This window comes from Cucumis melo, chromosome 8 (genome assembly GCF_025177605.1).
Source record: "Cucumis melo cultivar AY chromosome 8, USDA_Cmelo_AY_1.0, whole genome shotgun sequence".
Taxonomy (NCBI): Eukaryota; Viridiplantae; Streptophyta; class Magnoliopsida; order Cucurbitales; family Cucurbitaceae; genus Cucumis; species Cucumis melo.
The window spans coordinates 33,155,728-33,173,868 of record NC_066864.1 but is presented as its reverse complement, the minus strand read 5'-3'; the positions used below and the strand labels follow the sequence as shown (position 1 = coordinate 33,173,868).

General features: G+C 35.4%; 1 protein-coding gene across 1 annotated transcript; it reads left to right on the top strand.

Annotated features, from left to right (window-relative positions):
• The first annotated feature begins 2,948 nt into the window (after positions 1 to 2,948).
• Positions 2,949 to 5,374, top strand: LOC103491899 (uncharacterized). The gene is made up of 4 exons (XM_051089241.1): positions 2,949 to 2,953; positions 3,048 to 3,527; positions 4,239 to 4,361; positions 4,468 to 5,374. The coding sequence occupies exons 1-4, from the start codon at positions 2,949 to 2,951 to the stop codon at positions 4,817 to 4,819; spliced, it is 960 nt and encodes a 319-aa protein (XP_050945198.1). The 3' UTR covers positions 4,820 to 5,374.
• Positions 5,375 to 18,141: the final 12,767 nt, after the last annotated feature.

Below are 18,141 nucleotides of genomic sequence, written 5' to 3'. Positions count from 1 at the left end.
TCGATACTCTTAAGATGATCCCGTTTTGTTATTGTATTTTGCATTAATTCTCAACTTTATATGTTAAATCAATGACAGATAATCAACCTAGCTAGCTTCCCTACTCCAACTTTTACAATCAAGACAATTCTAAATAATATTGTGTTCTAAAATCAACTAAAAACTAAAATAACTTTACTTCTACATTGCAATTTTACATTTTCTTGCATTAGAACAGCCACACCCCCTCCATCCCATTGAGTTCTTGCAACTTAATTTAAACAAGGTCGTTGAGCACTATTGAATTTTACAAACAAGAATCTTAAAGATTTAACATAGAATACAATCAAGAATGAAAAACATGGATTCTCAAGATAACCAACACCGAATCCCCAAGAACCCTGGTGAATTTCAAATTGTTATGTTTGATTGCTCCAATTTTCTTTTATTTATTTGATTAAATGGTTAGTCTTAATTTTTATCCTAACCAACCAAAATATTTGTTGCTTTGAGTTGTTTGGATTCGACTAGATTTTCTGGAATTGGTTTTGTGTTTTGTTGTGGGTCTTTATGAGCAGGTTTGTGGCTTTTCGGCATGTAAGCTTTTTGACCGAACTTTGCATTTGAACTTTTAGGATTGCTCATTGATGCTAGGAGTTGTTTCTCTTCTCGTGGTGAGTTCCTCACATGTAAGCTGCTATTATGATAGGACGTGGTTAAGAGAATGCTTGACAGTTATGGTGCTTTATGATATCTCATCTAGGGGAGCATGCTTTGACATTTTCCTATCTATGTGTTTCTAATTTCCAAATGATATGCATGTAGTACAAGTTTTCCTCTCTCTTGCCCAAGTGTAAGCGAAGCGAGAGGTTTTCTAGGTAAGCCAGGGTCGAACACAAAATATCTATATTAAACATAGTTATAAAGTTTTCACTTCTTATCCAGGTGGTATATAATATCTATACAGTATAAAGTAAATGTATGTATGTATTAAATCTATTATTTACACTAAAGATTCTATAAAAGGTGGCATGGAATGATGTGGTTGTGGAAAATGAAGTAACTTGCATTAAAGAACTATGGAGGAATTTCTCTGCATTGTTGGGTGATTAAACCAAGCAGTGGTCCTTGATGTGATAGAGATTTCATAATTATCTTCTAATTAAGGCGAGCAACCTCACGACACCTAACACCACACTTGCTCGACTCTCGGGATACAAATACAAAGATAAGTTATTCGATAGCTGCCTAGGTTTCTTTATTTATAAGAATCATATTGCCTCTCCATTTAAGGCGAGTTGCCTCTCGATTCCTAAACACCACACTTGTCACCTTTCGGGATACAAATGGTGGAGGCCAAATGCAAGAACTGAGCTTGTCACTAAGCCCCTCTCCGTGCACGTTTAACTTGTTCTTCACTACTTATTCTTTCGAGTAGTTGGCGAACAACACCTGATTCCTTCTCTCAAAGAGAATCAGGCGATGGGATAAAGCATAGGTTAAACGCAATCAACCTTATAACTAGAGATCCCTTATCAAGCACTTATCACATACTTAAACTACTTATAACACAGAAACAATATGAACAGTAGAGAGATGGAAGATTGATAGTGAATAAATAAGATATACATTGATCAATTAAGGCCTTTCAACCATTGAAAAATATAAAAGTCAAACATTACATTAAAAGTACAAAAGTGGAAAGCAAGAAGGGGGTCGAGTTGTACAATGCCTAAGCATTTCTTGGCTCATTTACAAGTAAGGGAGAAGAAGATGATGGTTTCTCTTTCTAATTCTCTCTAAGCTCTCACTCAAATGTTGATTGGAGAAGAGACGAAAGAAGGAAGAGCATTTACAGAAGGGGAAGAGCTATTCTCTTTCTGCAAGCTCTTATGGAGTTTTCTAGGGTTTGGTCCATTTAGACCAACCAAATTTACATGGTAAGGATTGAAACTTTGTATAGACTACATTAGGCGAGAAACTTCTATTCCTCTACACATGTTAGCACCAAAAGTAGCATTGTCAAGTCACCTCAACTCCAACTACCATTCTTGTCTTCTAGTGAACCTTCATCGCGTGATGGTATGGCATATTGACTAATGGTGTTAATCGCCAGACAGCTTCCTATCGTTTAATTCTTGCACGCTTTTCTCATGCGATTCACTTTTTCTTCTTTTCTTCATAATCCTACGATAAGACACTAAAAAGTATGATAAAACAAGCACGAAGACTTATGCAAGTTATATACTCTTATCTTTATCAATTTACGACGGAAGCTACGCATTTTGACATTTTATCTTACATTCTGAATTCATTGTTCTACCAAAAAGACCATAATAACTTGCATTTCTACATGCTACCACCAACCCATAGCAATTATAGATTTCAAGTGGACTTCTCATTATTTTCTATTTTCTCTTTGCATAAAATTCTGTCTATTGGGCTTTTATTAGGTTACTAGGCCAAAAAGGCATATGCTTTGAACATCTTTTTCAATTTTGGGATATTGACACTTGGCGTTCTCTCTTCTAAATCGATGTGTATGTCTCTTCTTCTCCGTTGCTTCTTTGTTTACTCTGTTCGTAGGTTTATAGTGTACTTAGTACGCTCAAAATTGTAGCCACTTGCAAAGGCAATTATTGTTCCTCTAGCTAGATTTTGATAATGCTTCGTCTCCTCCTTCGAAACGTCTCAAGATGATACCACAACGACGACATCGGTTGCGCAAAATTGGCATTATGGCTTTACAGCCTAAACTAAGTGGCTCTTCGCCCTTGCATGTTGAGACTTCTTCTGTTTCAGCCTCTATGGTCCTTTTGCTTCTTGGCCGTTGACTTCATATTTCCCTATATTTGATGGGTCTACTCGTCCTACTATTGATTCTTCGATTTCTGCTTCTATAGTGTTTTTCGAGTCTCTAAAAGCTGCTTAAGCGACTGCTCCAAGGGTTGCTTTAGAGTGTTCTAATCATGAGGTGCATTTTGCTAATCCTGATACGTTAGTTGTGGTCTATGATTCTTCAAATGAAGATCACATTACTATTGACATCTTTTGCATCATCCTTGAAGGGCTCCTATTGCATTTCCTCGCCGCCCTCCTTATGGTTCCTCTGATTCCACTAAGAAGGTCTTTGCTACCTCTGTTAGAGTTTTTGCTTCAAATGTTGATGAGTTTGTTCTTGGTAGTACATCTCATTATATAGAGAATGTCTCTACTCCTTCCATCGATGACTCTACTCCTCATATTGACGACTTTGCTCTTAACGTTGACAATCCTACTTCTATTGAAATCACTGCTCCGCCTCATTCTTCTGCTCCTCTAGAGGAATTTCCTACTCAAACAGAAGGGGTTTTGCTCCGACTGGCTCTTCCGTGCCTCCGCCTCCTAAGCCTCCTCGACGTCCCCCTTTCATTGGACAAAAAGTTATCACTATTAAGACTGAGTGTAGAAAGCTGCCTTCTAATGTCCTTATTGCTGGTGTTTCATTCTATTCTGAGGATAGTATCCACTAATGAAAGTATGTGGTTCAACACTTCCTTGCTGACGAGGTAAATATTTCTGACCAGCATCATTCTTGCCTGGTTGTTATGGATCTTATTCATCATGCAGGGTTATCTAAAACCATGTCTTCTGTTGGTCATTTCAGCCACGGCTAATAAGTTTCGAAAGTCTATGAATTCATTATCAATCTACCTATTGAGTTTTATGATCTTATTACTTTTAAGTTTCGAAAAGTTCATGTTTATGGTTTCTGCTTTAATATTTCTCCCTATAATAAATCAGTTTCTTGGAGTCAGTTTGTCCTTCGAATTTTTCCCTCTCTTCCTACTCCCAAGATATTGGTGCTGGAATTAACTGAAGGAACTATGAATGTATGGCCTGCTGATGGTCAACTTTCGGTTATCTCATCAACTGTTAAATATTTTATTCTTCATAAAATTGGTATTTCTAACAGGTATCCCTCAAGTTATGCTTCTACTATATCCACCATCTTGGCTAACTTGATTTATCTTGTTGGGGCTAGCTCTCCTATAGATGTGGGTCAATTTGTATTCAACCATATTCTGAGGCATGTTGAGATTTTGGTATCAAGATCCCCATTTGTTTCCCCCGCCTACTATGTCGTATTCTTCTTGCACAACATCCTTTTCTTCTCACTAAATAGGATGCTCCTAGTCCTGCTCATAAGACTCTTACCATTAATTATTGCGTATTTCAAGGATCTCATGTTTCTAATATTGCCCATAATATTCGTCCAGCGAGAAGGTTGATCAAGGTCTTCCAACTGCTATTCAATGCCTAATGATGATGTGTTGCTCCCTCCTTCTTTGGCCACTCGAATTATGCAACTTCTCTTTGCTAAGTTTCAATTGTTTAGTCAGGTTATCCAATCTCTTGGTTGTCTTATTCATGGGTTGATTGAGAGTCGAACTACTGTTGATTCCTTGCTCCAATCACTCACTAAGCTTCTTCCAACTGATGGCGCAGGTACATCTGGTTAAGAATCATCTTCTTGAGTTTATACTCTATGCAAGCAAGGGGGAGTAGAGGAGAAAAGAGAGGAGGAGTTTGTTTGTTTTGTTGGTGGGTTGTGGACATAATTTTTTTTATTGGATTGCTAATTGTCCTGCTTTTATTTCTGCTGAATATGTTATTCTGGACTGTGTTCTATTATTATTTTGGGACTACTAAATGGTCTTATGTTGGATTTCTTTCTTTGCTAAATATATCATTTGGTTTGGTTTGGCCTTCTGTAAATATATCTCTTAGCTTGTGCTGGCTTTGTTCTCTTTATCTTCTATTTAGTTTGGTTGGTGGTTGGTTGATTGCACTTGCTTAGATAAATAAAAGAAGGATTACATTTGGTTGCTCCCATTTTCTTTTATTTATTTATTTGATTAAATGGTTAGTCTTAATTTTTATCCTAATTAACAAACTGGAAGATATATTGCTCTAGGTTGTTTGCACTCGGCTAAAATTTCATGAGTTGGTTTTGTGTTTTGTTGTGGGCCTTTATGTGCAGTTTATGGCTTTTCGACATGTAAACTTTTCGACCGAACTGTGCATTTGAACTTCTGAGATTGGTCATTGATATTGAGAGCTATTTCTCTTATTGTGGTAAGTTCGTCACATATGATATCTTGCTATTGTGATATAACGTGGTTAAGGAAATGCTTGACAGTTGATGGTGCTTTATGATATCTCATTCAAGGGGAGCATAGTCTGGCATACGTGAGACGGGTTTAGTGCAGAATAATCCAAGAACTTTGTATCTATAAAACTTGGATTGACTGTGTACAAGATTATTCTATATCATGTTGATGTTCATATAGTTGACAATTATATTGTACTCATGAACTTTTTCATAAGGCAATATATGACCTTTTTCTATGGGTAAGACCCCTTAAATGCAGATGTTATGGCATCAAACTGGGTCACAAATTCTCTTGTGTTGTGATTATTATTTCAGCCTTTAGTGACTCATACTGTTACTTCAATTATTAGTTGTAATGTTAGCGTAAGACACCTAGTTAATTATGCGTTTTCTTTCCACAAAAAAATCTTCAAAGGAATTGAGAGAAAGTTTTGATAATTTTTTAGAGAGTTTACAAGTGATTTTTGTGTTCCCATAAAACAAGAGCACACATTATGAAGTAAAAATGAGCAAATAGGTTTTCATATTCAAATTTCTAGTACAAAGGCATACGAACGCGCTTTGAAATTTTCTATCAAACTTCGAAGCGTTGTTGATCCTCAAGGGGCACTACGACACTTGCCAATTTTTCTCGAAACGCAGCCTTGTGATTGGGTGTTATCAATAGCACAACGATGCCTCGAGGGAACACTACAATGCTTTTTGCTTTGTTGCTCTCGAGTTTTGGCTTATAACAGGCGCTTTGCACTTTAGGTTGTGCTTGTTTTTAAACTTGAATTTGATCGATATTTTACCTTTGTGATATTCACATGTTTATGTTACTTTAATTGCATTCAATGTATGTAATTATTGGTGTTCTTCGCCCATTATTTTTTATACAATAATATAATAATATTATATTATTGTGTTTTATATTATGGACTGAATTGGGCAAAAGCAAAATAACATTTTGCAAAGTAGATTAGTTTAGTTCTAAAATATAAGATGTTCATATTCATTGATTTACCAAAAAAAATTCTGTCCAAAGGAAGATAATTGTTTGGTCAATTTATGGGTATGCATGTGGTAATGAGTAGGTGACAATTATAAGGATTGCTTATGTGAAAATAATCGATTCAAAGAAATATTATTTTTTTTATAGAGTTTATTGTCACTACTTTGATTACTACGTTAAGAGTAATTTATAGTTGGTGTTTTTGCCCAAAGGCTTATCAATGTTGTGTTAGGTATCCCATAAAAGGAGTCAACCATTTATGTGAAATTATTTTGTCGTATTTTATTTTATGACATTATATTAATTGTGAGTGTATGTTTTATTTTCTTGTTCTTTAATCAGTTAGTCTTACTCAAATATCTAGAAATTTGAGTTCAATCCCTAAGTTGAATGGATTGAATTACAAGTTTGGAAGAAAAACCTAGAGATACTTCTCGAATATATGGATTTGGACCTTACATTAAGGATTGATAAACCTACTTCTGCAAAGAATAGTCGAATATGACTAATATTGAGAAGTGGAAAAGGTCAAATCGCATGTATCTAATGATCATTATACACTCCATTATGGAGTCTTCTTGGGGTTCTATCACAAGAGTGAAAATGTGCTTGTTTGATTAATATGACATGTTTTAGTTTTATTGTAAAAGTTACAATGTGGATCTAAGTATGTGACTAAGCTAGCTGACAAAACTAAGGTCATGCAATAAAAAGGGTAGACTCAATTTTTGTCATTGTCAACTCTTTGATATATAAGTCATGTGTATACAAGTTTTTCTCTCTCTTGCCTAAGTGTAATGGAAAAGAGTGGTTTCATGAGTAAGCTACTTGTTTTGTAATTTAATTACAAAATCATTTCGTGGATATGACATGCTAAGTTCTAATTATGCGACTAGAGTCAGCAATTAGACTAGGGTTATGCGATAAAAGGGACCCAATCCTACCTATGCATTGCTAACTTCATTAATTCAGCGTTTTAGTACAAGTTTTCCTCCCTCTTGCCCAAGTGTAAGCAAAAAAAGAGGTTTCCTAGATAAGCCAGGCTCAAAATGTAAACCCTAGATTTAAAGACCCTTAAGATTTGCAAGAACTTGGTAAAAGAAAGGGAAATTGAGTTAATAGGAAAATGAAAGGAAATTCCTTAAAAAGTGGGTTGATGGCTAATTGACAAGGTTTGTATGTCATTAAGGCCAAGGTGGAAAAAAAATTATAAATTGAAGTTAAGTGTGATGGTAGGTGGGTAAGATTGCTAGGCGACCAAGAGAAAGTATGAAAACCTCTAAAGAAAGGTGTTGGGCAACCAAGATTGTTGTGTGTCTGAGGCCAAGAGATGTGGTGTTGCCAAGATAACCTCTAAGCACACAAGGAAGGTAGGCGAGATAGAGATGCTAGGAGGCCAAAGGAAAGGCAAAACAACCTCTAAGAATTCAATTAGGCGCCAAAGTAGAAAGTTAAGAACCTTCAAGGACATGTCAAGGTGCCAAGCATTTAGAGATTGAGGTGTGGGCGAGATGGCTTTGCTAGACGAGTTGGTTCAAGGGTGGGCCTTGCGGCCATTTGAGTAAGGCTAGCACAGCGAGCAAATTGAAGTGTTGGGCATGGAACTAAAGGTTGGGCAAGATATTGAAGGTTGTAGGATTTCATGGCAAGTCGATGGAATGGAATCCAAGTGTCCACAACATGCATAATGCGGCAAGCAGGAGGTATTAAAGGGTGGAAATAAGTTGGCATGCAAGGTACTATATAGAAGGGCAACTTCAGACGTTGAGCGTGTTCAAACCAATCGAGTGTTTTCCCTCAAATAACTTGCAAACGCTTCCAAAATGAGTCTACTTTCTTAAGGAGGGCTATCAGACGAAAATTAGGAAAGGAGACTAGGGTTTGAAGTGTAAAAAAAGAAGAAAGATCATTTACAAAGGATTTTTTAGTAGTCTTAAGTTCTAGAAGGCTACGGGATGTGTTTCTGAAACTGAATTTTGAGGTAAGCAAGTCAAGAAAATTCTAAGAAAGTTTGTAGAAGGAATTTTTTCATTTTGAAGTCTAGATTAAAAGTTATAAGCATTGGAAGTTGAATGAAGTTTCTAGAATTTTCACAGTTTCTTCACAAGCTAGAAGTGGCCGAGCATCACGAGGTTAAAGGGCTTGTCAAGCATGTATTGTTCAAGTGAGGAAGGTTATTGGGTGCCCTGTGTACGTCGCGTGCTGCCTACGCCCATGCTATGTGACTAGTAGGGTCATGGCATTATTTTAGGGTTGTTTTGATGTTTTTGAGATTTTAAGAAAATTTTTGATATTTTGTCTTGGTCAGAGGATTAATTAAAACTTAAATATGAAATTTTCAGGTTAAGAAGGATTTGAAGGAATTTTTAAGCTAAGGATTAGATCAAGTTGTGTATGACTTGCATTAAAATGTTTTACCTAAATGCTTAAGATTTACAATTATGATTTCTATTGAGATTTGCAAAGCATGTGTTTAAAGTATTTGAAAGTTGAACTCGTGATTTAGCAAAGCATATATTTAAGCTAGATTCCCAAAGTTTATGTTATGTCCATAAGATTTGAAAGCCATAATATGTTTCAAGCCAAGTTTTTTCAAGGATGTTTTTATGAATCTATACCCGTATTTTTCATGTACTCTTTATGGCCCTATGTGCATATTTGGTTAACTTCACTACTGATGGAAAGGTTGACGAACCTATGCCAAAAATTTATCAAGGAAGGTATACTTTGTTGTGACTATGAGAAGAAGGATACAATAAAAAATTTATTCTATGTTTGTCTTTTAACAAAGAGGTGTTTCGATGGTTGTTAGTACTACCTAGATTTCATGCTAAGAAAGAGTTGTGGATGCATGATCAAGAATTATTTATGAAATGTTACAAATGTTTTAAGTTTAGAGTACCGTGTTTTCAAATGATTTTCCACTCTTTGAATGTTTCTATAAGCCAATGATTTATGTGTAGTTGTTTTGAAATATGTTTTAGGAAAATTGTCACTCACTAAGTCTTTTGACTTAAGCTTTCAAATTATTTCTCACTTCTCAAGTATGGACTTGATTATGTATTCTCGAGTGCTGAGCTTACTACTGCCCGACCAATCAGTAATTGGGTTTAGGGTTAGCATGTCTACGTTTATTATTAAAGTTTTAAATTTATGAGTCAAACTAGTTAAAAGGATGTTATCATGTTTATGTTTTCGTTGATGTATCACAAAAGTTTCAACTAGTAATCTACGTATGAGTAAAAGCATGTAGCATGTATTGTTGTTCTTTTCAAGCATGCATTTTTATTGTGACTGCTAGTTAAGTTAGACACTTTAGTTGGTTTGTGAGTATCGCCAAGCAATGCTTGCCAGCCTCGCACGCTATTTTGGAGCTAGGTTAGGAGTTTCGGGTAAGTTGCTTCAAGAGGGGTATGACACAAACACAGGAAATTGGCTATCCTAAAGGTTAATCGTGTGTTCTATCCTCATGTGATATCCAATATAGTATATTAATATGAACAATATATTTTTATTCCATGTATTTACATTAATGTGTGAGGGAACAACAAGATGGAGATGGCGATGAAGTGTGAACTCAAGTATTAGGCAGTGACATGCAAGAATATTTAACTAATTAAGTGTAAACCAAGGATAATTATAAAATTGAGGTAATACAAAGCATTTGTTAACTTTAGAGTTAAGGCGAGCAACCTCTTCGTGCCTTTACCATACTTGCTTGCTTTTTGGGATCTAAATACTTAAAGTTAAGAGATGATTTGTATCTGATCTTTTTGAATGAATTATAAGCACCCCATCCTAAATTAAGGCGAGCAAACTCTTGGTGCTTTTGTCAAACACACTTGCATTTTTTTATATGTATACTAAGGATAGGTTTGGCGACAAAATTGCATTACTGCAATCCTCTTTCAGCCTATTTAGCTAAATTCAGGTCACCACTCGTCAAATGACAACAGTTAACACTTTGTCTTTTCTCTAGAATAAAACAAGGCATTAATGGTCGCATTTAACTGAACAAGACAAATAACGCAGACATCTAGATTCTCTACTATTAACAACTCCTTACATTATTTACACGTGATTACTTAAACTTAAGTGAACTAGTGAGATAAGAAAATGGGAGAGTAAAAGTAGATGCATCATATTCATAATCAAATTTTTAGGCCTTCCGACCATGGAGTTTTCAATATAAATAAATACAAAGAATTTTAAATGGAAATACAAAGAAGTGAGGCGAGTCGAAAATTATGATTTTTCATACTCTTTGGCTTTGAATTCTACCTTTTACACTAAGGGAAAGCGGTAAGGGGATCCATCACTCTTTGTTCTAAGCTCTCACCTAAAACAGAGGAAGGTAATAATGGATGGAAGCTTCCTCTTTGGTAAATATTTTCGCACATTTTCTTCTTGAAGATGTAACCGCTGTTTATAGGCGAGGTGCAATAAAACGTGACATAGTCTAGGCTTCATTTAATTCTTTGATAAAGTTATTATGTGTTGCAGACATCCTTTTCGTCCTTCTTTAACATTTGCGCTAACCATTTTTGTTTGCTAGTGCTTTAAAACGCCAAGTTTCATTCTACTAGCTGCCTTGTTTGTTGCATTGTCTCCTTGCCTAAAGTTTCATCGTTGAGTTCCTCTTCTATTTTTTACCTGTAAACTTGCATCAAGACATGCAAAATGCAATAAACAGGGATAAAGGTCTTTTTAATCCATAATGCCTAACCTAATCATTTGATCTATTTTATTATGTGTTTTCTTCCTATTTATGCATTAAGGTTTCATTATTTTACCTAAAAGACTACAATAACTTGTATTTCTACAAGTTAACATAAACCAACTTCGAACACTGGGATTCCTAAGTAATGTTGGATCATAACTCCTATAAGGGTCTCATGCAGTATCTATACAATAAATGATATTCACAGTATCAAGTAATTTTTATAGTTATTATATAAATCATATTCACTGCTCTTTTCTTAATCCTTCATCATTTTTTGGTGTCTCTGTATTGCTAGGGAGGGATCTTCTCGATCTTTCTATCAACTCGCCTATGATCTGCCCCACTTAGATTTTCAAATTTCAAATAGTGGTGGTTTGACTATGCAGAAGGACGTCATTCTTCTGCATGTACACCTTTAAAAGGTTTTCTATAGAAGAGGTTGAAGAGGTTGTGGTACTCTATTTTTATGGAGGAGGGTTGTGCGACTTGACGTTATTCTTTTTTGGTGATGGCCAGATGTTTTGTTGCATCCACCATAATGGTCGCTTTGTCTACTTTGTTGTTGACCACTTCCTCCCTACCCAAAGTTAAGGTGGTTTCTCCATTTAAGGTTGTATGTGTTGGAGTAAGTTCTCTTGATGTACACAACAGACTCAGTGTTCTGTAGGAATGCATTCGTGGCGTGTGGACCATCGCATCCCACACATCCCATCTTCTCAATCTTCTTGGCCATTTGAACTTGACTTAACTTGCTTCAACACATAGATTAGAGTAAGTTGTTCATTGCATTAATTTGTTCTTGAAGTGCTATTTTTGCGTTCTAATCAATTTCGTCCTCATTTCCTCGCCTCCTTTCATAGTGCAATTCAAAGTTATTATTTTCTAACTTCTCATGGTTTCTGGACATTATGTCCAACGTATCCTTGATTTGTGTATATGTCTTTCTCATCAATTCACCAGCTCTAGTAAACATGGGATCAACATTTGGTTGCGTTGCTCTGTTCAAACCATCACAAAAGATTTCAATCAAGATACATTCAGGGAAGCCATTGTGTGGACATGCCTTGATCAACATCTTGTATCTATTCCATTCATCAAATAAAGCTTCTATGTCCTTTTGCTCAAAGTTCATTATGTCCCTCCTTTTTTGTCATTTCTTGTATCGAGAAGAACTTCTTCATGAATTTTTCAATAAGCTAGTCCCAAAAAGCCACCTTGCAACTTCCAGAGTTCCTACCCATTTCTTAATATCATCCTTGAGAGTGAATGTGAAGTAAGTGATATGGAGATCTTCTTGAGAAAGGCATGGCAGATGAAAGGAGGAGCACATGACGTAGAAACTTTTAATGTGATCTTGGGGATCTTCGTCTAGGTATCCACCAAATTGGACGGTTGTTTGGATCATATGAAGCATTGTAGGCTTCATCTTGAATCTCGCATTACCAAAAGCTGGGTATGTGATACCTAGGTTGAAAACATACAGGTCGGGTGAAGCGTATTCATTGATTGGGTTGTTTAGATTGTGGGCTATCAAAATCGGGTTCTCAGAGGCTATGTTCGCTTTTCTTTGGTTCATATCGCCTAAGTTCTGATTATCGGTTCTCTCGTTAGGCGCCACTGAGACATTTCCATCCAGGTTTTCATTCAAATTTTCCATTCTTTCTTCTAGTCTCCTCTGTCCTCTTTCTCTGCTTCTTGATGAAAAATTCGCTCAATTTTCAAGTCAAATTAAAATGCTTGGTTATCACATTCACTCATAAACTTGTTCACGTGCTCTTCGAGTAAACACGAGATTCAACATAAATTCAGCTTTCTACATAAGGCCATGTTAAACGTTTAATCCCATTTACTATTAAAAATCCTAAAAATGGCACAAAAAAACTTGCTTGTTTGCTTATATGACATCCTTTAGTTCTTTCATAAATGTGAAAATGTGGTTCTAAGTATGTGACTACGCTAGGCAACAAGACTAAGGTTGTGCGATAAAAAGGGTAGACTCAATCTTTTTTATTGCTTAACTCTATTGATATGTCATGTGTGTACAAGTCTTCGTCTATCTTGCCAAAGTGTAAGCGAAAATAGAGGTTTCATGGGTAAACCAGGGTCGAACGCAGAGATTTCTAGATAATTTTTTGACATAATGCTATAAAGGTCTTACGTGGTATACCAATTCAGTAAATTATATTCAAAGCATCAAGTAATTACTATAATTATTATATACACTAAAGGTGTGTAGTTAAAGGGGAATGGGCGTTAAAGTGATATATTGTCATGTCCCGCCCCACATGCACCCTATCTTGCCGTGCGACACGTGACACGACTTAGAGCTATTCTAGTGCCTCTAAAGCAAAACGACAACACGCTCACTTAGGTCCTTAAGCTTTGCTTAATCACCAAATAACTTCATAACTTAACTGAAATTCATACTTTAAGTGATATAATACGACTTAACACAATAGGATAAGATAAACCATTTCTTTTTATTAACTTTTAACCAAGCGTTCTACAACAATTCACATGACAAGAAAATAATACTAAAACTTAAACTAAATGCTTGTTTTCCTCTTCTCGTCTAGCAGCTTCTCACCCTTTCCTTACTTTGATCTTAACGTCTAATCACCTAGGGAGTGAAAACTTAAAAGTAAGTCCAAAGACTAAGTGAGGAAATTTTAAGAAAACCTTTTTTGTAATACCTTTCATAAACAATATCATTTCATATCATATAATGTAATATATTATATTACATAAATACACATTAGTCTCAAACAATCCTTTCGCCAAGAACATGAATTATTTCCTAAGCCAAGACTTATCATCTCGCATTTAGACTACTGTGATGTCCTTTTCATCAACAACATCCGGGAATATTCTAATTCACTCCTTGTTGCTCAGGTCGCTAAGCACAATACATATCTTTTATGCATTAGCCAGCTTCTCTTCACCATGCAGTCCTTTTTCTACATGGCTGCCTTTACTCCTTATTTGCACATAACAATTAGCTAATTGATAGGGAGAAGACTAATGGTTTGAACACAATTTCATTTTACATTCATATAAAACATACTTTGAACATAATAAAAATTTTCTTTCGAAATCCCTTTGTAAACAATCATATATACACCATTTCAAATAAATAATAATAAGGAAAACCTTTAATCATAAACAAACTTTTTTAAGAAGTGAAATCACTCCCAATAACTTGTCTTTCCTTCTTGCAAAACGCCTAGTGTCCACTTCAACACTTAAATTTTTTTTTCTGATCTCTAGTAGCCAAAAACTTCTTATTAATATAACTTCATCCTCTACTTATACTAATCTTGAATTGGATTAGTCATCCTTAATCTCTTAATAATTCGACAACTCTTACTCTTAGTGGTACACATATAAGCTTCATATTTACCTTAAACATGCTTAACTCTTAACCTTCCACATAAACCTCTATCAAATCAAGATTAGACTTTTCCTCATCTTGCTCCATTTCACGAAGAACACCAAACATCTAACCAGACCTTTCATCATGAACTGACTCAAAATACTAGCTTCTTATCGCAAGCTTTTTCTCAAAACACCTATTCAGCGCTTAGTCAAAACTTTTATTCTTTTTATCCAGTAATGGGCCTAATATGTATACTGTTGAACTAATTCTACTGAAGATAAAGAATATTAGAGGAAAGCTAGTTACATTACTATGTGCTACAAGGAAAGATTGTAATTCGTTGAGGCAATATAAATTGCGTAACTAATTCCAAATTAAGGCAGACAACCTCTCCATGTTTTTGCCATATTTGCTCGTCTCTTAGATCACAATGCCTAAGTTTCGTCTTTCACACACACTTGCATTACTTCTAAGTAGACTCTCGGTGCCTTTCACACACACTTGCAGTTTTTATATGCATGTTAAGGAGAAATCCAAAGAAAACACACCCCGCCCCACATATGTCCTTGCTTAGTACGCAGACGCAGTGTGACTTGAGTATCTCTAACGTGTTTAATGCCGAAAACACTTAGTCTTGAAGTCCTTAACCTTAGCTTAATTGCCCTATGACTTCCCTTTGTCTTATCTTATAACTTTACGAGTACTTTTAGGTGATATACATACTAAACACATAGAAGTAAACCAAACTAAAACTTTATAGTAAACCAAACTAAAACTTTATTAAACTTTGCTAAGCGTTTTACAATAACTTTATAATAATACACGAACAAAACTCTTAAAATTTTAAAAGTAAAACACCTTGACAGCCTTCTCGCTTAGCAAGCCCTTCAAACTCCCCTTACTTGGCCTTAACACTAAATTCTTGGAAGATGAGATTTAAAAAAGTAAGTCTACAGACTTAGTGATATTTTAAGAAATCTTTTTTCGCAATACCATGGTAAATATCATTTCATATACATAAAACAACAACATAATAACATTTCATCTAGCATAAAGCTTCATTTATCCTAACACATATTAGTTACCAAACAATCCTTTCGCCAAACATCTTGAATCATTCTCTACGCTAGGTCACATAATTTTTCATTTAGACTATTGTAATAATAGCATGCGAGACTAAACAGATTCGTCCTTGTTGCTCAGGTTTCTAAGCTTAATACACTCCACTCAATGTATTAGCCAGCTTCTCATCATCATGTAGCCCCTTTCACCCCATGACTGCCTTGACTCGTTATGTGCACATAGTTAGCTCATTAACAGGAAGTAACTAATAGGTTGAACACCATTTATCAACAAGTCATGCTCTGAAATACATAAATCATACTTTGAAACATATAAGCTTTTCATGTAAATATCTTTTAGAATCGTTTAAATTGAAATCATCATTTTAAACCATCAAAGACTTTATAAGAATGCTTAAAATCATTCAAACACTTTAAAGAACACTCATCAAACTTAACCTTAAACCTGGATTGCTTGTACTTTCCTCTTCTCGCGTAGGCCCTTTGGCATACTTTATCACTTTAGATTTTCTCTTAAATTGAGCAGAATAACAACAATTAATGGTATGACCTCAACCCATATTTATACTACTTCTTAACTGAGCTTAGTCACCCTTCAGGTCTTGTTTACTTGTCAGCTTCCACTCTCAATGGTGCATGTGTAAGCTTAAGGTTTAATCTAAACATGCTTAACATAATCTCTACACGTGGCCCATTAAGTAACCTTAAGAAATTTCTGAGAAGTTTTCCCACTTCTTCTTGTCTAGTCTTTCTTCTTGCATAAGGCCTTAACCACAAAGTAGCACTTTGTCCTTAAAGTTTTGCCGCTTAACCTATCTCGCGAACTACCTTAACATCAATTGCTTTTCGCATAACCCTGCTTCCAAAATGTCTTCTTTGTTCAAATCACCTCTTCCCCTCTTTAGAAATTTCGTACTCGAAATTTAAGTAACAAGAAAATAACTCCACACCTTCAAAGTTCTAACTTCATTAGTAACTTTGGTAAATACATCCTTACATGGTGTAACAAAATTATAAACAAAACTACAAACTTAAACTTTACACCATTTTTTTTTCTTTTCTCATTTCCCTTTGAATTCTACATTTACCACTTGCTTTTCTTTGTAAATTGTGAAGCCTCCTTGCTTAGGCTATTGTACTAAGTGAGATGCTACTTGTGTTTGCATGGATCCTTCTTCGCCTAACTTCATCTTAGTTTGGCATTCGTTCTTGCAATGCCCTTTCTCGCCACATCAGTAGTAAGTATTACTTTTTCTCCTACAAATTCTCATAAGATTTCTTGCACAATCTTTACAATGAGATTTTTTATGTTAGTCCAACGTGATCCTTGGCTAACAATAGTCTTAGTCTTCTTATTTCCCACACTTCCTTTTTCTTCTTCTTTGTTTAAGTCAGAACTTGGTGTTTTCACACCTAAACTCTTTTCTACCTCCAGAGTTGCATCTACCAACTGTGCATAATCACTTCTTATCGTAATGGGTACTACAAGAGTTTTGATTTCTCCTCTTAGTCCATTTACAAATCGCCCACATTGTTTAGTCTAGGAGTCAATTAGTGTCATAACATACTTAGCTAACTTCGTGAACTTCTTCTCATATTTCGTAACAGAGAGCTTTCATTGTTTCAAGTGGAGAAATTCATCTCTTTTTTCATCTCTATAAGTCTCAAAAAAGTATTTGCCATTGAGAATCTCTTTGAAGTATTCCCAATCTACACTCCCTCGCTAGTTCTCCTCAAAAGTCGACCAATCTTCAGCCTCTTCTTGTATTAAAAGCACAGAAAATTCTCTTTTCTCTCTTTTGGGCATTGCATAACGCGAAAACACTTTTCTAGTGTCCTTAGCCACTTTTCCTCTTCTTTCGGTTTAGTTGTCCCACTAAACCCAGTGGCTCCTAATGGTTTTAATCTTTAATTTCCATACTTTTTCTCAGGTTGCTGCCATAAAACATCTATCAACCTTTGAGCAACCCTATCATATAACACTTCTTCTTGCTCTCTCCTCACATCAGGGTTAACGGAGTGCGCTTCTGAGTCCATTATGGGCTCAATGGTTGCTCTTCATCTACTCCTTGCACCCTTTCCTCTTCTGAGCAGCATATCTACTTCTACTATTTTCTACAAAAATAACTTAAACACTTAGCCACCAAAATCACACTTAAAACTACTAAGTTCCCAAAATCATGCTTTGATACCAAGTTATCACACCCTGCTCCACACACGTTCTTGCTTAGTATGCGAGATGCAGTGTGACTTGAGAATCTCTAACACGTTTAACACCAAAGACATTCAGTCTTGAAGTCCTTAAGCTTAGCTTAATTGTCCCATGACTTTCCTTTGTCTTATCTCATAACTTTACCAGGACTTTTAGACGGTATACATACTAAACACAGAGAAGTAAACCAAACTAAAACTTTATTAAACTTTGCTAAGCGTTTTACAATAACTTTACAACAATACATGAACAGAACTCTTAAAATTTTAAAAGTAAAATGCCTTGATAGCCTTCTCACCTAGCAAGTCCCCCTTACTTGTCCTTAACGCCAAATTCTTAGAAGATGAGATTTAAAAACGTAAGTCTATAGACTTAGTGAGGTTTTAAGAAATCCTTTTCGCAATACCATGGTAAATATTATCATTTCATATACATAAAACAACAACATAATAACATTTCATCTCGTATAAAAGCTTCATTTCGCATAACACACTTTAGTGACCATACATTCCTTTCGCCAAGAATCCCAAATCATTCTCTATGCTAGGTCACATAACTTCACGTTTAGACTATTGTAATAACATTATCCAAGAATAAACAAATTCGTCCTTATTGCTCAG